The sequence below is a fragment of the Hyla sarda genome, chromosome 5 (assembly GCF_029499605.1).
Source record: "Hyla sarda isolate aHylSar1 chromosome 5, aHylSar1.hap1, whole genome shotgun sequence".
Classification (NCBI taxonomy): domain Eukaryota; kingdom Metazoa; phylum Chordata; class Amphibia; order Anura; family Hylidae; genus Hyla; species Hyla sarda.
The window spans coordinates 115,536,788-115,560,174 of record NC_079193.1 but is presented as its reverse complement, the minus strand read 5'-3'; the positions used below and the strand labels follow the sequence as shown (position 1 = coordinate 115,560,174).

At 44.1% G+C, this 23,387-nt stretch overlaps 1 protein-coding gene across 2 annotated transcripts in view; it reads left to right on the top strand.

The window, feature by feature from the left end:
• The window catches only part of SLC9A3 (solute carrier family 9 member A3), a 192,121-nt gene that overhangs the window by 66,317 nt on the left and 102,417 nt on the right, over positions 1-23,387 (top strand). For both annotated transcript variants that reach the window (XM_056520134.1, XM_056520135.1), the window contains exons 4-5: positions 13,504-13,582; positions 21,095-21,272. In XM_056520134.1, the coding sequence (XP_056376109.1) occupies positions 13,504-13,582; positions 21,095-21,272 (257 nt within the window). The remainder of the gene's footprint in view (positions 1-13,503; positions 13,583-21,094; positions 21,273-23,387) is intronic.

Sequence of the window (23,387 nt, the reverse complement as noted above, 5' to 3'; positions counted from 1 at the left end):
AGTGGAAATTTTTTTTTTTTTTTAAATCAACTGGTGGCAAAAAGTTAAACAGATTTGTAAATTACTTCTATTAAAAAATCTTAAAGGGGTTATCCAGGAAAAAAACTTTTTTTACATATATATCAACTGGCTCCAGAAAGTTAAACAGATTTGTAAATTACTTCTATTTGAAAATCTTCATCCTTTCAATACTTATGAGCAGGGCCGGATTAAGAGCATCATGGGCCTGGTGCTGAAGATTTTGATGGGCCTTTTTATCGGAATATATAAAATAAAAATGCAATACAAAGTAATTTTTCTTAACACAAATAAAAGCGCATCTGTCACATGTTTTATGCACATTAAATTACCAGGATAGCTGAATATATGTTAGTGTCCAGAGGAAGAGTTAACCATAGCAACCAATCAGATCGCTTCTTTCATTTTCCAGAGGCCTTTTCAAAAATGAAAGAAGTGATCTGATTGGTTGCTATGAGCAACTCAGCAACTTTTATACTGGAAGAAAGGAGATTTTGTCTAAGGCAAAGGAAAGGTTTTTTTTTACACTAAGAACAAGAAGGATGTGGAATCCTCTGCCTGCAGATATGATCTTATTAGAGTCTGTAAAGATGTTTAAACAGCAACTGGATGAATATTTGCAAAAGCATAACATTAAGGGATATAGGCCCTGATTTTTTTAGCATGTTGTGATGCCCGTGCTGTAGCATGTTGTGATGCCTGCGCTGTAGCATGTTGTGATGCCCGTGCTGTAGCATGTTGTGATGCCCGCGCTGTAGCATGTTGTGATGCACGTGCTGAAGCATGTTGCAGAAAATTATTTCCAGTATAATAATCAAATATACCAATTGCCACAAAATGGGAAAGAGCTAAAAAAGTTTTTACCATTTAAAACTACAGCTCCCAGTATGACCTAAGCAGTGGTAAGGCTATGCTAGGAATTGTTGTTTCACCCATCATTACTGCAGAACGTACAAGTGACTCCAGCTCTGATAGGACATAGTGAAGAGAATACACAATGAAATAAGTGATTACAGGTGACGTCTTCTCTATAGTGAAGAGAATGTACAACGATATCAGTGACTACAGGCGACGTCTTCTCTATAGTGAGGAGAATACAGAATGATATCAGTGATTACAGGTGACGTCTTCTCTATAATGAGGACAATACACAATGACATCAGTGACTACAGGTGACGTCTTCTCTATAGTGAGGAGAATACACAATGATATCAGTGACTACAGGTGACGTCTTCTCTATAGTGAAGAGAATACACAATGATATCAGTGACTACAGGTGACGTCTTCTCTATAGGGAAGAGAATGTACAATATCAGTGATTACAGGTGACGTCTTCTCTATAGTGAAGAGAATGTACAATGATATCAGTGATTACAGGTGACGTCTTCTCTATAGTGAAGAGAATGTACAATGATATCAGTGATTACAGGTGACGTCTTCTCTATAGTGAAGAGAATGTACAATGATATCAGTGACTACAGGTGACGTCATCTCTATAGTGAGGAGAATGTACAATGATATCAGTGACTACAGGTGACGTCTTCTCTATAGTGAGGAGAATGTACAATGATATCAGTGATTACAGGTGACGTCTTCTCTATAGTGAAGAGAATGTACAATGATATCAATGACTACAGGTGACGTCTTCTCTATAGTGAGGAGAATACAGAATGATATCAGTGACTACAGGTGACGTCTTCTCTATAGTGAAGAGAATACACAATGAAATAAGTGACTATAGGTGACGTCTTCTCTATAATGAAGACAATACACAATGATATCAGTGACTACAGGTGACATCTTCTCTATAGTGAAGAGAATACACAATAAAATCTGTTACTACAGGTGACGTCTTCTCTATAGTCTTTTCTTATCTAATTCAGATGGTACATACCGCCAGGACTTGTTTCAGCTAAATGTTCACTCAGCAGAACTTGATACCCAGATAGCTCCTCACTATGTCAGCGCATTCTGATCCTCTATATGAAAACAATAATTATTATAATACAGCCAAACACCATATCCTTTGAATATAATACTGGCACACACTGTACCCTCTGAATATGATACTACTAAACACTGTGTCCTCTGAATATAAGACCGCCACACACCGTAACCTCTGAATATATTACTACAACACACTGTACCCTCTGATTATAATACTACCACATACTGTGCTCTCTGAATATAACCTTGCCATGCACCCTCTGAATACAATACCGTAATTATGTGGCCCATAAAAACCATACTACACCAAAATTCCTTATAATATACACTATGGCTGACATGTATAATTGTCTTTAGACTGTTTTTTTTGTGTCTAAAAATGGTGCAAAAAAGGCGCAAGCAGGGTTTATTTGTGCCTTTTTTGCGCTTGAGTTGTAATTCACTGATTTTGGCAATACACATAATATGTAACGGTTTTATGAACTGCACCTTTTTGTGAAAAGGCGCAAAAAATGCGCAAAACCACTGAAAAGTCTCTAAAATTACACCAGCCCAGACTTAGCTTTTGGGTGTATGTGAAGAGTGAAATTTTAGAAAAAGTGACCTGCACAAAATTTATCAAATGCTCTGCTACCTTTTAATAAATTTGGTGCTCCTACACATTAAAGCGCACAAAAAAGGTGTAAAAAATGCTTCTCTTACACCTACAATGATAAATGCCGGCCAATACCTCTGAAATGCAAAACACTCTGTGCCCCTCATATATGGTAATAATGCCCCATCCTGTGCCCCCACATATAATAATGATAACCCGTCATGTTCCCCCCACATAATAATAATGCCCTCTGTCCTGTGCCCCTCGCATATAATGCACTCTGTCATGTTCCCCTCACATATAATGCCCCCTGTCCTGCCTCCTCAGGGGGCATTATATGTGAGGGGCACAGGACATAGGGCATTATATGTGGGGGGCACAGGATAGCCCCCCCCCCGTCATGTGCCCATATAATGCACATATAATGCCCCCTGACATATGTCTCTGACTTTTAATGCCACCTGTCCTGTGCCCCTCAAAAATAATGCCCCCTGAGGGGGCAGGACAGGGGGCATTATATGTGAGGGGCACAGGACATGGGGCATTATGTATAAGGGGCACTATATGTGAGAGGCACAGGACATGGGGCATTATATATGAGGGGCACATTTCAGGGGCATTATATGTGATGGGCACAGGACATGGGGCATTATATATGAGGGACACAGGACAGGGGGTATTATAAGTAAACGGCAAATGTCAGGGGGGCATTATATGTGCATTATATTGGCACATGACAGGGGGGCCCCTGTCATGTGCCCCCACATATAATGCCCCCTGTCATTTGCCCCCACATATAATGCCCCATGACATGTGCCCCTCATATATAATGCCCCCTGGACATGGGGTATTATATATGAGGGGCATTATATATGAGGGGCATAGGACATGGGGCATTATATATGAGGGGCACATGTCAGGGGGCATTATATGTGGGGAGCAAATGACGGGGGCATTATATGTGAGGGCACATGACAGGGGAGCATTATATATGAGGGGCACAGGACAGGGGGTATTATACGTAAGCTGCAAATGTCAGGGGGGCATTATATGTGCATTATATTGGCACATGACAGGGGGGGCCCTGTCATGTGCCCCCACATATAATGCCCCCTGTCATTTGCCCCCCACATACAATGCCCCCTGACATGTGTCCCTCACATATAATGCCCCCTGGACATGGGGTATTATATATGAGGGGCATTATATATGAGGGGCACAGGACATGGGATATTATATATGAGGGGCATTATATATGAGGGGCACAGGACATGGGGTATTATATATGAGGGGCACATGACAGGGGGGCATTATATGGACACATGACAGGGGGGGGGGGGGTCCTGTCATGTACCCCCCACATATAATGTCCCCCTGTCATGTGCCCCTCATATATAATACCCCATGTCTTGTGCCACTCACATATAATGTCCCCCTGTCATGTGCCCCTCATATATAATACCCCATGTCCGTTGCCCCTCACATATAATGCCCCCCTGACATGTGCCCCTTACATATAATGCCCCTGAGGGGGCAGGACATCCAGGTGCATTATATGTGAGGGGCACATGTCAGGGGGGCATTATATGTGAGGGGCACATGTCGGGGGCATTATATGTGAGGGGCACATGTCAGGGGGGCATTATATGTGAGGGGCACAGGACATGGGATATTATATATGAGGGGCACATGACAGGGGGGCATTATATGGGCACATGATAGGGGGCATTATTTGGGCACATGACAGGGGGGGGTTCTGTCATGTGCCCCCACATATAATGACCCCCTCATATATAATAAACCATGTCTTGCAACCTATAATGCGGTGGCTGCCCCCCTGACATGTTAAATTGTGCCCCTCACAGTGCTGTCCTTTTTATAGATGGCCCCAAGAGCTGTCACCTTTCTCTCCGGGACCCGGTGACTCAGACTGACACGCGGCGGCTGCTGCTCAGTCCTTGTGTCAGTGGGAGCCACGGGGACGTGACTTCCGGGCGCCGCCGTGAAGTGGACGACGTCACCGCAGCTCTCACTGACAGCTGCCGCAGCGCGTGTGACTGGCGGAGGTGACGACGGCCCGGGTGTTGTAAGATAGCGGGGAGCGGGGGGGGGTGTCGGCGTTAGGTGTTGGCGGCAGAACGGGAGGCAGGTCACCGGTCCGGGCGGCCTATGCGGGCCGCCTGTGCAGGCCACTGGGCCTATTTTAATGTAAGGGCCTGGAGCGGCAGCTCCATCCGCCCCTACATTAATCCGGCCCTGCTTATGAGCTTCTGAAGTTGAGTTGTTCTTTTCTGTCTAAGTGCTCTCTGATGACACCAGTCTCGGGAACCACCCAGTTTAGAAGCAAATCCCCATAGCAAACCTATTCTACTCTGTGCAGTTCCCGAGACAGACAGAGATGTCAGCAGAGAGCATTGTTGCCAGACAGAAAACAACAACTCAACTTCAGCAGCTGATAATTATTGAAAGGATTAAGATTTTTTCGAATTCAAAAAAAAGTTTATTAAGGACCAATAGTAATACAAAAACATTAGAAACGTCATCCGCCAAGATATACAACCTCTGACAGGAAAGCATATATAAACAATTCTGCATGAGATGGCAGCAATACATTGACATTTAGGAAATACAAATAAAGGCGGCATATGAGGAGGCCCGGGAGCTACTTCCCCCAGTCATCCCGTACACAATAAAGGGACGTGTAGCAGCCAATGCAGAAAATAATAATAAGAATAAGAAACAGGAGAGCAAGTAAACCAGCATAATCAGGCCGGGTAAACAATAAATGATCAGTAGGCGGAATATGGGCAGGGAAAGACACTATAAGCCCGTAACATATCAACTAAATCAAACAAAAACAACAACGAGAAGGAGAGACTAAACAACACAAACCGAAGAAAAGAGAGACGGAGAGGGGAAGAAAAGGGGGGACAAAGAAGGACACACAGGGGGAAAGAGGGAAGGGGAACCCAGGGAAAGGGAGAGGAACTCTACCGTGGAGAGGGACCACCAGAGCCAGGGGCGTCCAATCAGTTCCCAAAAAGTGTGTCCACAGGACCCCACCTCAAGGGGACAGGTGCAGGGCACTGCAGGCGGGGGAGTCCAAAAACGCAGACCACGGCATCCATAGCAGCAAAAACCGCTCAGATTTGGACGCCGTCTCCGCCATGCACTCCTCCATCCCATGTATATAGATTACTTCACGGACCCAGTCAGAAACTGTCAGGGGTTAGGCAGATTTCCACTTTCTAGTTATGACCCTATGTGCCGCGGAGAGAAGAATACACACCAGGCCCGCCTTCAAGGATTTGATCGAGCCCGGGAGCATTGACAACAATACAGCCTGTGGGGAACGGGGAACAGCAATGTCCGTCACCCTCTTAATGATCTCCAGAACCCCCGACCAAAATGGGAGAAGAAGGGGGCAGTCCAGCCAAACATGAGACATGGTCCCGGGAGAAGCGCCACACCTCCAGCATACATCTGAGATGGAGGGATAAAAGCGTGCAACAATGCAGATACACGATACCATCTAGACAACACTTTAAAGTTGGTCTCTTGTAATTTCACCGAGACCGAGGCACCATGACAAAGGGCATAAGCCTTGGTCCAATCCTGCCGGGCTAGAGTGCAGCCCAACTCCTGAGACCATCCCCCCTGATGAGCCAAAGGTTTAGAGCAGGTATGATCACGTAAGAGGGCATAGAGAACAGAGACCAAACGACCAGGGGGGTCAGTACTCAAACAGAGGGACTCAAAGGGGAGCGGGGATCTATGAAGGTCCAGTACCTGCTTCCAATTAGAGTAAAAATGGGCAAGTAGCATATATTGCCATAAGTGAAGGGGAGCAGGGGAACCACCTGGAACTATCTCCGCCAATGATTTAATGGAGCCCGGGGGAAAACGTGGGCGCAAACAAAGACCGTCCCCCTGACCTTACCCAGAAAGGGACCGGCTACAGCACCCGGGGTGAAATCGGGGTTATCACGAATAGGCGTGAGGGGGCCGTTGGGGCGCAGGAGACCCATCTTGTCAAAAAAGCGATGGCACACCCGGAGCACAGACCGCGCCACAAACGGGAGGCTCGCCTTTCGAGAGGATGTTCAATACGATACTTGCAGCCAGGGGAGCAAAGTGAGCGGGACAGGTGTCAAGAGGGTCTCCAAGCGCACCCAAAGCTTCCCCTTAGAGTGGTGGAACCAATTCAATATTATCGTGGCTACCGCGGACAGGTAATAGAGAAAAGGGTCGGGGAGAGCCAGACCCCCCTCAGACTTAGGACGCACCAGAGCACTCCGAGCCATACGATGGCCCACCGGACCCCACACATATTTAGTCCACATTCTATCCAGGGCAGTGAAGAACGTGCGGGGGAGGAGGACAGGGATAGTTTGAAAGAGATAGAGAAGACGAGGCAAAAGATTCATTTTGATAATGTTGACCCTCCCAATCCAAGAAAAGTCACGTCTGTCCCATTTAGTCAGGTCAGAGGAGAAAGAGGAGAGTAAGGGGCTAAAGTTCAAGTCATATGTACGGGTGAGATCATTGGGGACCTGAACCCCTAGGTATGTGATAGAGGAAGTAGCCCATCTAAACTGATATCTACTTTTAAGGGCCGAGACCCCAATCGGGCCAAGGGAGACATACAAGGCTACACTTTTCGTCAGGTTCAACTTGAAGTTACTAAACTGACCATAATCAGAGATGAGCGATAGGAGGGCCGGGAGACTGGACTCAGGGGACGAGAGGTATATTAAGAGGTCATCCGCGAAAGCTGCACATTTAACCTCCTCGCCACAGACCTTGACACCCCTCACCTCCGTACTCTGAAAGAAAAACACAACACCGGAGTAGGAGAGAAGGGATAAACAAGGAGGGGAAAGAGAAAGGGAAAACAAGTACGGCAGAGGGGAGGGAGAATCAACGACAAAGGGAACACTCAGGGGGAGAACAGGTACAAAAACCAGGACAAAAACAGCAGCTCAACAAACGGCTGCAAAATTGGACTAAATATATAGCACGAGGCTAAGCACAGGCAGGGAGTAATCCTGCCTCAACCTATTGGGGGCAATGTGGAGACAGAAGCATCACAACAGGAAGGAAAATGCCAGAAAAGAGAGAGGAGCCCCAGTGACCGGCACGGGGAGAGAGGGTAGCAAAAAAAAAAAAAGAGAGAGAGAGGCAGCAATGGGGAGGGCATGTACGGGCGGGAAACAACCAGGCAATGGCTACAGCTCGGCCACATGGGCCTGTGTCACCCGCACCTAAAATAGATGAAAACAGAAAAATAAAATAAATAAAAAAAGAAAAAACCCAGTGAGACAGCGTAAATAGCACTATACACAGGCATTATCATAACATCAAAGCACAGGTAGACAGCAATCAACCCTTTCGGAAACCTCCCGGCCTCTCCACAGAGCCAGATCTGGTGCGATGGCGTCGTCGAGAGCGTTGGGGCCCCGGGGAAAACCTCTCAGATTGGGAGGAGCGCAGCCTAGGCTGGGGCGGGAGGAGGGAGGAGAAGGGGTCAGCAGACAGTTCCACCCATCCCGGGAGTGACACAGGAGGGAGATCAAACGCCCGGAGAAAATGGGGGAGGTCCTCCAAAGTGCGCAAGGTAGCAGACTTGTCTTGGTGATGAGCATGCAAGGCAAACGGAAATCCCCAGCGGTACACAATGTGGCGGGATTGCAGTTCATGCAGAAGGGTCTTCAGGGCTGCCCGCAGGCGAAGCGTGTGTCTTGATAAATCCGGAAAGAGCTGCAGCTTAGCCCCATCAAAGTCAATGTCCCTGAGCTGTCGGGCCTTTTGCATAATCTCTTCTTTCTCAGAGAAATAGTGAATGCGACAGATAACGTCCCGCGGCTTAGCAGGGTCTGAGCTGGGAGGACGGAGAGCTCTGTGTGCCCGGTCAATAGCAATTGGGGACTGAGACGGACGGCCCAGGATAGAATTGAAGATGTCTGTTAACGTAGGCAGAAGACCATCAGTTCGAGTCGCCTCCGGGGGACCCCGCAGTCTGATATTGTTGCGACGGTTTCGGTTTTCCTGATCGTCCATATGAGAGTGCAATAGCTTCTGATTAACCGCTTGTTTAGAGACTGCAGCCCTAAGCTCAGCAATAGATTCCTGGGTGTCAGATCGAAAGGATTCCAGAGTCCCAACTGTTGCGGAGAGGGTTTGCACCTCAGACTGCACCTACTGAAGGTCCCGCCTCCAGGCAGAACGCAAGTCCTCCCTGAGGGCCACAATATCAGCCTTGGTAGGTGAAAAAGATAACAACGCCTGGAGCTCAGGGTGGGATTGCAGTATTTGGGCCGCAGCAGAGCTTGGTGGGATAGGGTCCAGGACAGGTGCAGGAGCGGGCAGTTGTGGGGGCCTCTGCGAGAGCTGTGGGGGGCAGGGCACCACAGTCTCAGTCCCTAAGTCATCAGCCGGGGTCTGCAGGGGCCAAGGGCTACCCCCTGAGGAGGACCAGGAGGGGGCCGGTGAGGGAGGAGGTTGCACCCCCTCAGGGGCCCGGGAAAGTGGGCCCAGGGGGGGAGGTGATGAGGGGGCTGCCACAGCAGAGTAGAGCAGGGGGGATCCCTGCGATCCAGGACAGTCCGCCATTGCCGTGGTGAGGTCCCCAGCCAGGATGGGGACCCCAGATAGCTGAAGGGGCCACCGCACTCCCGTTGTCACAGGTGGCGTGGGCAGGGGCTCAGCAGCCCAGGTGGTGTCCGGTCTAGGACTGGAGAGGGGAGCTGAGGGCTGATACGGTCGGGGCTGCAGTGGCGTGTGCAGAGTGGCCTCCGCAGCTCCCGGCGGTTCTGGCAGCAGAGGGGCGCCCAGTGAGGTTGGAGCAGCTGGGGCAGGTAAGCCCAGGTCCCCAACGGGCAAATAAATCAGCAGCGGGACAGGGGGTATCTCCTCCGGGCCCGCACACTCACCGGAGGCCTGGTGTCCCCGCCGCTTCTTCCTGTCTCCTGCGCCTGAGGACCGAGATGGCACCTGCTGTGAGGTGCCGCTGACGGTGGGCGGGGCTTCACGCTGCTGTGAGGGAGCTGAAGATGGCGGTGGCCCTGGGGGGACTGCGTCCAAGGAGTCCTGGAGCCCGGCCAGAGGGGTAAAATAATTTAAGATCGGCTCCGGGGGGAGCCCGGGAGCTTCCCACGCCTTTGGGGCCTTTTAGTTTCATCCTCCGCACCATCATTCAGATATTGTGGGCCTCTCTCTCCCGTGCAGCCACGGAGCTCACAGAAAAAGCAGCTAGATGGCGTGCATAGCAGGCTACGCCCCCAGGATTAAGATTTTTTAATAGAAGTAATTTACAGATCTGTGCCAGCTATTATATTTCATTTGCAGACCACTTGATTGTGGAGTGGAAAAACCGGCAACAGCGATCTAGCTTAAATATCCATCATACAAATTGATCTGTATGCCATATCTGTTACAGCATATGATTATATTACAGGACATTTTTTCAGGACAATCTTAGGATTTATTTTACAGGACACAACTTTACCATCTATAGGACTGTCATTTTCACCATTTACAGGAAATTTTGTATATCTATTGCATAGAAGGCTATTTTGACATCAAGCCATTTTCTTTCCAGGAGGAATGTTCCTATTCTATTTTTGTGCACACCAGATACACTATCATTCTGATAAGTGTAGCACTATATGTAACAGTATCATCCAGTGTATCATTATACGGCTGGCAGCCATAATAGATACATTGTTATTGAGAGTGTTATCAGTACCATATATGTTCGCTCTGTAGTGTAACAATTTACTGCATTTTTATATCTTATTGTATCTTTTAACCACTTGTGCGCTACCGTAGGGCCCTGCGGGAACGCACTATTTAATACATAATAAATACTAATTTTTATATATCAATTTTTTCCTCTATTATTGATACCAGACATTCACCATTTAATCTTTTTGATATTGAGCTGAGGACTAATATCCTATTCTTACTACTTTTTTATATCTCTCTGTGGGGGAGAGCTTTTAGTTAACCTCGCTCATTTTTTGTGGTTGAGCTACACATATCTGTATACTCATAATTTACAAATCTGTTTAACTTTTTGGAGCCAGTTGATATAAAAAAAAAGTTTTTTCCTGGAATACCCCTTTTAAATAGGGGTTTTTGTAGACTCTTTTTTTCAGTGATGTTTTTTTGCAATCTTTTAAAATTGACCTTTTCCCTTCAGGTCAAATCTATTGTTTTAGCACAATGCCACAAGACACAACAAAAGTCAAAAGCTGTTTTTCTTTCCAATTGAACGATCAACTGCAAACCAATTCTTTTTGTACAGTAGAAATGATTGTGCATTTTTGCACAGGTACCACATACCCCAGCTGAATTCAAATCTTCACAGTGTTAAAGTGGTTATCCAGGAATAGAAAAAGAGAGCTAATTTCTTCTGAAAACAGTAGCATTCTTGTCTGCAGGTTTTGTGTGGTATTGCAACTTGGCTCCATTCACTTCAATGGATGTGAGCTGCAAAACCACATTCGACATGCAGACAAATGTGGTGCAATTTTTTTTTTTTTTTAAGAAATCAGCTTTGTTTTTCTAATGCTGGATAACTCCTTTAAGTATACAAAGGAATGCTTAGTTCTTAATTTCTGGGAAAATGGAAATGCAGACTTAACTTACAAGTATAAATTTATTTGTAGCAGCTCATATAGGTATAAACATTTCTACAATGCACTACTACAAGTGTACTGAAATTTTTTTTTACTTACTTAAAGGGGTACTCCGTCCCTAGACACATAATCACCTATCCAAAGAATTGGGTACAACATGTCTGATCGCGGGGGGTCTGGCTGCTGGGACCCCTGCGATCTTCGGGCCGACGCTTCTGCATTCATGAGCACAGAGGCCTGGGGCTTCTGTGTTTGTGACGTCACGCCACGCCACCTCTATTCATGTCTATGGGAGGGGGCACGATGACTAGTACAAAGCCGTTACGCTCCCTCCCATAGATGTGGCGGGGAGATAAATTGATAGCGATAAATAGAGATACATTGATTGAGTTTAAAGGGGTACTACCGTGGAAAACTTTTTTTTTTTAAATCAACTGGTGCCAGAAAGTTAAACAGATTTGTAAATCACTTCTATTAAAAAATCTTAATCCTTCCAGTACTTTTTAGGGGCTGTATACTAAAGAGAAATCTGCTGTCCATTTTAGGAACTGTCCAGTGAAGCATATGTTTGCTATGGGGATTTTCTCCAGTTCCTAAAATGGATAGCAGAGGTCAGCAGAGAGTACTGTGGTCAGGAGATCACAGGAAATGCATTTCTTTTTTGGATTTCTCTTTAGTATACAGCCCCTAAAAAGTACTGGAAGCATTAAGATTTTTTTTTTAATAGATGTGATTTACAAATCTGTTTAACTTTCTGGCACCAGTTTATTTAAAAAAGAAAAAAGAAAAAAAGTACCCCTTTAAGTATTGCATTATACAAGTCAAGTAGAAAAAATAATGGGGAATTAGATGGACAGTATAGTGCACAGTTCTGGAAACCAGGTAAGGGATATAGTAGGTTAAATTAACCATACATGAATAAACGTGTGCACATTGTATTCATGTACTAATATTCCATATTGGAAATATTTCTGGCCACCTTCCCCCTTCTTTTTCTATTCCCCTTTCTGTATACAACTGATACTCATTTTAGGAGTGGTTAAGACAGCAAATGGCTAAAAAGGTTTCTATATAAAATGAAAAATATAATGGCCGGAAAACCACAAAAAGCTGAGTTGGTAAATTCTATGTTGAGCCTATTAAAAAATCTTAATCCTTCCAGTACTTATTAGCTGCTGAATACTACCGAGGAAATTGTTTTCTTTTTGGAACACAGAGCTCTCTGCTGACATCAGGAGCACAGTGTTCTCTATTGACATCCCTGTGCAATTTAAGAACTGTCCAGAGTAGGAGGAAATCCCCATAGCAAACATATGCTGCTCTGGACAGTTCCTAAAATGGACAGAGATGTCAGCAGAGAACACTGTGCTTGTGATGTCAGCAGAGAGCACTGTTTTCCAAAAAGAAAATAATTTCCTCTGTAGTATTCATCAGCTAATAAGTGCAGGAAGGATTAAGATTTTTTTACGAGTACCCCTTTAAATCCACCGTGCTTTCTTATGTAGCAATTTTATTAAGATTGCCACAGTGGGGTGCCAATTTGCTTTGGGTGATATCCCAGAACTTTAGATCCGAGAAGTTACTGCCATGTGTCTCTCTCATATGTCTGCAGTATAAATGACTCCCATAGTCTGACAGTTGATAAAATCATATACTGTAGATTGTCAATAGGATTGATAAAGTCCTAAGGACTTCATCAATCCTGTTGACAATCAACCGTACATAATCTATGATTTTATCGACTGTCAGTCCACAGGTGTCATTTATACTGCACAGTACAGTTGTCACAAAATATATGTTGGGAAGACCATCCAAGAACTTTATAGACAGAATTCAAAACATCTTGTTTTTGACCTTATCCCTGTCCACATTTGTACCTTCTCCAAAACTTCTCCATATAAACCCTATGGAGAGGATAGACTGTACAACTAAGGCCATGTTCGCATGCCAGAATGTCCACGGAAAAATTCCATTATCTTCAATGGGGATTCCACTGTCCCATTCACACAGAGGAATTTCCTATCACTTGAGGTGTGTTTTTTGGTCTATTTGTTGGAATCAATTTATTTCATTTATTTGTGCTGGTTTGTTATTAACTTGATATAAAAAAAAAAGTTATATTTTATTTAGTGGAGTATTTTTAGATTTCTTATTACATATATATATATATATATATATATATATATATATGTAAATTAGTGACATCAATGTTGGACTGTGTGAACCCAGCATCATGTTTAGAATAAGTAAATCTACTAGAAAGCAAGTGACAGCATATTTTAACTGAATGTTTTATTTCAGGTACTATATAACGTGTTTGATTCTTTTGTTGCCATTGGTGGTGAAAATGTGACTGGTGTGGATTGTGTCAAAGGTGTTGGTATGTATGTTCCTATTAATAAACTATTCACAGTTTAATTTAATTGAATATGCAGTAATGTTAAACCTAGATGTAATATTTTTTTTCCTTTGTGGGGATCAATAGTTTCCTTTAAAGGGGTACTCCGCCCCTAGACATCTTATTCAAAAGGATAGGGGATAAGATCTCTGATTGTGAGGGTCCTGCCGCTGGGGACCCCCGTGATCTCGGCTGCAGCCCCCCAGACATCTGGTGCACTGAGCGAACTTCGCTCCATGCCAGATAACTGGCGATGCGGGGTAGAGACTTGTGATGTCGCGGCCATGCCTGCTCTTGATATCACGACCACACCCTCTCAATGCAAGTCTATGGGAGGGGGCATGACGGCAGTCACACCCTCTCCCATGGACTTGCATTGAGGGGCATGGCCGTGATGTCACGAGCAGGGCATGGCCGTGATGTCACAAACCTCCGGTGCTGCACCCGTTGCTCTAAACCAGTGATAGCAAACCTTTTTTAGCCTGAGTGCCCAAACCGTAATGAACGCCAACTTTTTTCCCCTCAAAGTGCCAGCACAGCAATTAAATCAGAATACTGAGGTTTAAGTTTAGAAAAAAAACTACTTCGGTAGGCAGTATGTTCCCCCACATTAGATTGTAGTTCCCCCACATTAGGTAGGCAGTATGTTCCCCCACATTAGGTAGGCAGTATGTTCCCCCCACAGTAGGTTGATAGTATAGTCCCCCCCCCCCACATTACATTGGCAGTATAGTTCCCCCACATTAGGTTGTAGTTCCCCCACATTAGGTAGGCAGTATAGTTCCCCCACATTAGGTTGTAGTTCCCCCACATTAGGTTGCAGTTCCCTCACATTAGGTTGGCAGTATAGTTCCCCCACATAAGGTTGCAGTTCCCTCACATTAGGTTGGCAGTATAGTTCCCCCACATAAGGTTGTAGTTGTAGAAATTTAGTATCCAAACTACATCTGCAAAAAATTTTGCACAGAAAATTTTTCCTTTGGTAAAGATTTTTTTAACCAGATATGTTCTTTTTTTTCTGGATTTGAGTAGAGTCCAATATAGCTCAGTATAAAAAATGAGGGGTTTCCCAGATGAAATTTCATCTGGGTCCATCTCAATCAAATGTTACTATTTGCATGAAGAGGAATGCGTTATGTATTATCCTTGGGAGAACCATTTCTGTTCATTGCTACATTTTGGGACCACGTAATACGTCGGACTGGTGATTGACAGTGTGATGTACTAAGCTCTGGCCCCAATCTTCTGGTGCCTATCCCCAATATGTCACACTCACTGAGGTGGTACATTACAAAATTGTAGTCTGACGAGTTAACCCCAGTTCCATAAAAAGGATCGCAGCGGGAGGTAAATCCAGGCTTAGTGCCGGATTCTCCTTTTAATATTAGATTGGCAAATCCAACTTCGAGCACCCCTGTTGATGAGCTGTTTTTTTTAGATGCTATGCACTTGTGCAAGCTCCACAGCCTCTTTAACCCCTTCTCGCAAATTGACGTAATTGTACGCTCTAGGGCCACATACCAGAATCACTTTGATAATTTAACTTCCCCCGACATTATCACAACATAATGTGGGACAGGTCAGGTCTTTAAAGGGGTACCCCGGTACCACAGTTTATGGTTATCTAGCGTGCTTGTAGTGAGTTTAGCACTTTTGTAATTCACATGTTATACATCTGTCCACAGCATATATGTTTTTTACTGACCTCTTTTCTGTGAAGGAAGTTCAGTAGTTATTCTGGTTGCTTTTGACTGTTGTCCACACCTGCGGCCATGTTTGTTCACTGTTGTGGACAAGACGTCCGAGCTGCAGGCGTTGCTGTTTTCTTTTTCTTCTGCAATGGTTTCGCCCCTTTTCCACACCCCTGTAATGAATATTCATTCAATTGTTGAGGGAGGATGGATGTCTCCTCCTGCTGTCAGCCTGCCCTGTGCCCAGCTTGAATACCCTGTATCAGCGCTGCGGCTGACATGTAACCCCTTCCCCGCCATGGGGATCATGTGCCCCCCGGGGAATCGGCTAACATGATACCCCCGCGGGTGCACGATACCTATGACGGGTGTATTAGTAACATGTCAGCCGGCTCTTTACATGACAGTGCACTCAGCCTATAACCAGCCGAGCAGCGATGTCCCGCCTCTGCCGGTGATAGGCTGAGCGCAGTGTCATGTGCAGTGTCCTTACATGGCAGTGCACTCAGCCTATCACCGGCAGAGGCGGGACATCGCTGCGGCCGGTGATTCACTGACGGCTCTCAGCAGAGGACCACAGCAGAGGACCGGGAAGCCGTTACCTGTAGCAACAGGGGAACGTAGGATGGTAAGTCAAAGTTAATTTTGTTTATTTTTGCAGCCCCGAGCACAGGAATATGTCACAATCATTATTACAGATGTCCCTTAACTGTGACGCTGATAAGAAGCCCTTCGCCCATGCTCACAATTCATTCAGACCCGCGGGCGCTTCTCTGTCACATATGACTAGTTCCCTGACCTGGGGACAGCGATGCGGCTGGCAATTCATTAATTCTCAGTCATCCCTTGCAGTGACTTCCCTTGGGGGGGGGCGGGGGGGTTATCAAGAAGCAGAGGAGTGCCCGCGGGTCACATATGACTAGTTCCCTTATGTGGGGACAGCGCTGCGGCTGGCAATTCATTCATTCCCTGATGTGGGGACTGTGGGGTGAGAAGCTGACAGTGAGGGTGGGAGGTCTATACTAATGAGCAGGGCTGGGAAAGGGAGTGCTAAAGGGGGGAAAAAAAACACCCACAAACAGGGCTGGGCGGCAACGCAAAACAATTTGGTCAGGGCACTGAAAGAGGAGACAGGCTACAAGACATGCTGGGAGCTGTAGTTTCTGAAGCAAAGGCAAAACAGAAATAGATGCTACACTACATGGACACACTTGTGCAAAGAAAGGAAAAGAAAGACAAACAAAGAGCAAGCACGAGACCAGAGATAAGAAGAAAACTCACCTGCAAGGCTAAGTAGAAACTGAAAAAACACATTGAACACCGGAGTACCCCTTTAACCCCTTCCCGCTATAGGACAGATAACACATCCAAGCGTATATGGATCAATAATAGACAAGGTTCATTAACATATATGCAAAAATCACAGACATGTAAAATCATTAAAACAAAAGCAAAAGCTAAAGGTGTAGATGTCCAATATAATAGAAACACATATTGCAAGGATAACCAGTAAGGGAAAAGAGAACAAATGGAGGCCTAAGCAATGTTCCGAATCAAATGTGCCAAAGTGCGAACAGAGGTACATTAAACATCCATTTGTATTATGCAAACTGTGTAGGTATGGTTACGCATAGACAGATCACTTGGTGCTATAATAGACAGAATAGTGACTAAAGCATGGCTCTAACATTGCATAAAACTATCAAACATGTTAATCAGATCATAACTTGCCAAGTGGCTAACAATAACAGACCTCCAGCACCCGACATTTCATCACCAGACTTCTTCCAGGGTGTAGTCAAAGCAAGTTTGACCTTCTTTTTTATGTGCAAAAAGAACTAATTACATTATTGCATTTCTGATTTACAGTCCAACGGCCAATCAGACGTTCGGTTATGTTATATCAATAAGACACAAGGACCACAAGCAAACAGGACCACTAGTGAACAGGGCCAATCAAATATCTTCATAGCGCTGGGGACGTAGGCATATGTCCTGACGATCTCAGGAGATCGGCAGCGGGACACGGCTGTCAATCACACCCGGGGTCCCGCTGCAGCTGTAAGGGCCACAATTGCACCGGTCCCGGCAGCATTAACCTCATGGATGCTGTGATCAATCCTGATCATGGCATTTATGGTGTTGACAGGGAGGGAGGGTGCTCCCCCTGTTTACCAACGGAAGTGCCGCAATACAATTGCGGGTCACCATTGGTTGCTAGTGCAGCAGGAGGCCAGATCATGGCCTCCTGTCTGCCTGCTACAGAAGCTTGTGAGATCCAGCCACAGGCTGGATCACACAGGCTGTGATGTGTGCAGCTCATCAAGTTATACTGTGCTGATGTACAAATGTATTGCAGCATAGTATAACCTGTAAAAAGTGGGGGGAAAAATAATAAAAGGTTCTTCAATAAAAGTATAAAGTGGAAAAAAATTTAATAAATGCCCTTTTCCCAATAAAAGCCATGTATTATCATAAAAAAAACAAAGTATTGCCACGTCCATAATCACATGTACTATAACTTTATAATGTAAATTATCCTGGATGGGGAACGCTGTAAAAAACGCCAATTTTGATGCAAATAGGGGAATAAAAAAGATCAAAAAGGTAGCATGTATCACATAAATGATACCAACAAAAAGTACAGCTTGTCCTGCAAAAAATAAGCCCTCACTCAAAGGTGTCAGACAAAAAATAAAACAGTTACGGCTGTCAGAAAATAACAAAAAGGGGAAAAAAGAATTTGGCTCAGAAAAGGTAAAAGAACATAAAAAGCTATAAAAAATTTGTATCACCATAACCGTACCGATTATAACATATAACATCACTTTTACCACATAGTGAACACTATAAAAAAATGCCAGAAATGTTCCAGTTTTTCACAATATTTTGGAGTTTTTAACAAAAAATGCTGCATGTGTCAACAAAAATGAACCACTTATATAAAGTACAATATGTCACGAAAAAACAATCTTAGAATTGCTCAGCTCAGAAAAAGCCTTCTAAATTTATTACCATTTAAAGAGATGTCAAATAAAAAAAAAAAAAAGCCTGGTCATTAAGGTAAAAAAAAAAATAAATGGGTCCATCCTTAAAGGGTTAAAGGGGTTTTCTGGTGGAAAACTAATTTTATAATATCAACTGGTGCCACAAAGTTAAACAGATTTGTAAATTACTTCTATTTAAAAATCTTAATCCTTCCAGTTGCTGTTTGCTCCACAGGAAGTTGTATTTCTTTCTGGAGTTCTTTTCAGTCTGACCACAGTGCTCTCTGCTGACACTTACTATTACTTTTAAACCTTACTATTACTTTTAAACCTTTGCCCCTCTAATTTAAAACTATGTCCTCTTGTGGTAGTTTTTCTTCTTTTAAATATGCTCTCCTCCTTTACCATGTTGATTCCCTTTATGTATTTAAAAGTCTCTATCATATCCCCTCTGTCTCTTCTTTCTTCTAAGCTATACATGTTAAGGTCCTTTAACCTCTTCTAGTCATTTTTATCCTGCAATCCATGTACTAGTTTAGTAGCTCTTCTCTGAACTCTCTCTAGAGTATCCATATGCTTTTGGAGATACGGCCTCCAGTACTGCGCACAATACTCCAAGTGAGGTCTCACCAGTGTTCTGTACAGCGGCATGAGCACTTCTCTCTTTCTACTGCTTATACCTCTCCCTATACATTAAAGCTCTATTACATTGTCTTTCTACCTTTAAGTCTTCTGAAATAATTACTCCTAAATCCCTTTCTTCAGATACTGGGGTCAGGACTGTGTCAAATATTCTACATTCTGCCCGAGGGTTTTTACGCCCCAGGTGCATTATCTTGCACTTATCCACAATAAATTTCAGTTGCCAGAGTTCTGACCATTCTTCTAGTTTGCCTAAATCCTTTTCCATATGGCGTATCACTCCAGGAACATCAACCCTGTTACATATCTTTGCAGCACGGCTGAGACATGACATCACTAGTCAGGTGTGCAAAGGGAGCCTGTCCCACTTCAATGGGTGGAGCGACCGTTGGGTGTGAGAGAGATTATTCTGCAACTAATTGTTTTTTTGCAACAACAGGAGGCACCCTGGTTAGAAAGCACTGGTCTTTTGAATAGAATGTAGGTCATTTGTGTTTCAATGGGTGGGGTGGCTGATGTGTGGGAGGGAGGAAAGTGACCTCACACTTACAAACAAGGAACTATGGGATTTGTAGTTTGAGAGAACAAACTCCAACAGGAAATACCCAGGTCACAAAAAGCTAGCCACGGTATTATGGTAATCTCACAACATAGCCATTTAGCCCCAAGACAAGCGCAGATCCTTCCTAAGCATGTCCATTACTGTTTGGCAGGTATGAACTAAAATCCCCTTATGGTGGAGAACCCCTTTAAGATTTTTAAATAGAAGTAATTTATAAATCTGTTTGACTTTCTGGCACCAGGTGATCTAAAAAAAAAAATTCACTGGAGTACCCCTTTAAGGTTCATTATTTAACAAGCCCCACAGTGTTGCTGCCCTGTCTGAAACACAGACTGAGCACTCTGCCAAATTAATAATAAATAAAAAGTTGGTGTTTTTTTTTTTTTTAAATCAACTGGTGCCAGAAAGTTAAACAGATTTGTAAATTACTATTAAAAAAAATCTTAATCCTTCCAGTACTTATTAGCTGCTGAATACTACAGAGGAAAATGTTTTCTTTTTGGAACACAGAGCTCTCTGCTGACATCACATGAGCACAATGCTCTCTGCTGCCATCTCTGTCCATTTTAGGAACTGTCCAGAGCAGCATATGTTTGCTATGGGGATTTTCTCCTACTCTGGACAGTTCTTAAAATACATTCTTCTGTACTATTCAGAAGCTAATAAGTACTGGAAGGATTCCGATTTTTTAATAGAAGTGATTTACAAATCTGTTTAAAGGGGTACTCCGGTGAAAACCTTTTTTCTTTTAAATCAACTAGTGGCAGAAAGTTAAACATATTTGTAAATTACTTCTATCAAAAAAATCGTAATTCTTCCTGTACTTATTAGCTGCTGAATACTACAGAGGAAATTATTTTCTTTTAGGAATGCTCTCTGATGACATCACGAGCACAGTTCTCTGTGCTGATGTTATTATAATAATAAAAATGCTTTATTTATTGTTGTCCTTAGTGGAATTTGAACCCAAGTCCCCAGCACTGCAAGGCAGCAGTGCTAACCACTGAGCCACCATGCTGCCCTTAGCATACATCTGCTATGCATCTGCTATGCATGGTTGCTAAAATGGACAAAGATGTCGGCAGAGAGCACTGTGCTCGTGATGTCATCAATGTTCCAAAAAGAAAGGAATTTACTCTGTAGCATTCAGCAGCTAATAAGTACTGGAAGGATTAAGATTTTTTAATAGAAGTAATTTACAGATATGTTTAACTTTCTGCCACCAGTTGATTTAAAAGAAAAAAGGTTTTCACCGGAGTACCCCTTTAACTTTCTGGTACCAGTTCATAAAAAAATAAAAGTTTTCCATGGGAGTACTGTACCCCTTTAAGGGCAAGTGAGAAGGCGTCAGGCTGCGACAGATGAGCAGCTCATCTCCTACTCCTTGACATTGGTGGAAAAATAAAAATGTAATTTTATACGTTTGACAATCACAATCAGCTCCAGGAAAGGCACAGTTAACAGTTATCCAACGGTGTCTTCAGCTCTTACAGTTGACAGTTTTTCTTAAAAAATACTAAATACCTGCATTTTGCTCAATAATTCTAATTTGTTACAACCTTTTACATACATGGATGTCGATGTTACTTATGGTAATCTTTTTTTCTTACAGTGTCTTTTTTTGTGGTGAGCATTGGAGGAACTTTGGTTGGTATCATTTTTGCATACCTTCTTAGCTTAGTTACTCGATTTACTAAGCATGTGAGAATAATTGAGCCTGGATTTGTTTTTGTTATTTCATATCTGTCCTACCTCACATCAGAGATGCTTTCTTTATCTGCGATTTTGGCGTAAGTATTATGTTAAGAGTAAAAAAAAAAGTGAAGAAATATTAAGAAAACACAACTGTTATTCTTACACATTTTCCACAATGTAATATTTACAGTCATAGAAATGTAGAGCTGCTGCACTTAAAAAATAATAATAGTAATGTTGATAAATATTTCCATGCTCTTCTACTCACTCACTTATAGCAGCAGTAAACCAAACTTTAGGCATCAGTACTTCCATTGGAGTACAGTGACCCCCGACCTACGATGGCCCCAACATACGATCATTTCAACATACGATGGCCTCTCAGAGGCCATCGAATGTTGAAGGCAGCATCAACATACAATGCTTTTGTATGTCGGGGCCATCGCATAAACGGCTATCCGACAGCGCAGACTGCTTCAGCTGCCACCGGATAGCCGTTTACGGTGCCCCGTGTGCTCCGCTGACGATCACTTACCTGTCCTCGGTGCTCCGTAGCGTACTCCTCGGGATCCCCTGCATCGCCGGCTCTCTCCATCGTCGTCATCACGTCACGGCGCACACCGTCCCGTCATCCAATAGGAGCGGCATGCGTAGTGACGTGATGGCGGTGACGGAGAGCGATGTTCCCAGGAAGCAGAGACCTTCCCGGAGCGTTGGGGACACCCCGACGACGCGACGACAGCGATGGAGGGCGACATCCAGGGCTACGGACCGGAGCGGCGGGCACACGTGAGTATAACCTCCAATACCAGTGGTCTTGAACCTGTGGACCTCCAGATGTTGCAAAACTACAACTCCCAGCATGCCCGGACAGCCGTTGGCTGTCCGGGCATGCTGGGTGTTGTAGTTTTGCAACATCTGGAGGTCAGCTGGTTGTAGACCACTGTCCTATACTTTACATTGCACGGATCCCTCAACATACGATGGTTTCAACAAATGATGGTTCATTTGGAACGGATTACCATTGTATGTTGAGGGAACACTGTATTGAAAATATTCATAGATACTTTCATACTCCCAACTCACAGATATAGACAATAGGGGAGAATTATCAAAACCTGTGCAGAGAAAGAGTGGTGCAGTTGCCCATAGCAACCAATCAGATTGCTTCTTTCATTTCTAAAGAGGCCTGGGAAAAATGAAAGAAGCAATCTGATTGGTTGCTATGGGCAACTGCACCACACTTACTCTAGACATGTTTTGATAAATCTCCCCCAATGTCCTGTACAGCAAAATAGCCAGTTACATTTAGACTATGTTCACATCAGCACTGTATATATTTTGGGGGAGATTTATCAAAACCTGTGCAGAGGAAAAGTTGCCCAGTTGCCCATAGCAACCAATCTGATCGCTTCTTTCATTTTGCAGAGGCCTTGTTAAAAATGAAAGAAGTGATCTGATTGGTTGCTATGGGTAACTGGGCAAGTTTTCCTCTGCACAGGTTTTGATAAATCTCCCCCTTTGTTATTACATGTTTCTAATTGACACATAAAGAAAGTCACTAATAATGGATATGAAACTGACGTCAACAGAAGGAAAATGGTAAAAGATTTAGTAAAACATTGCATATAAAATAACAAACCCTTAACATCCGTTTCTCTCCATTAATATCAGTTATCTTCTAGCCATTTCCATATTTTTTTTCTGCTAAGCATGTTAGTAGTAGATAAATGGATGAGCCCTCATACAGCCCCACACATGGAAAGATAAAAAGTTATTTGCTTTACAGCACATTTGGCCAAGCATAAAACAAACCTTATGTGACTTTGTGAATGGAATAATAAAAGCGAAAAAAAGGCGCAAAAAAAAAAAAGGGCAAAATTATTTGTGTCCTCAAAGGGGTACTCCGCCAGAAAACATCTTATCCCCTATCCAAAGGATAGGGGATAAGATGTCTAATCGCGGGGTCCCACCGCTGGCCACCCCTGCGATCTCCGCAGAAGCACCCCAGTCATCCAAACTCGCCCCCTCCCACAGACATGAATGGAGGGGGCATGGCATGATGTCATGAACACGTTCCGGACGCCGCCACAGCCGGCCTGGACATCACGGGGGTCCCCAGCAGCTGGACCACCGTGATCAGACATCTTATCCCCTATCCTTTCGATAGGGGATGAGATGTTTTCCGGTGAAGTGCCCCTTTAAAGAGC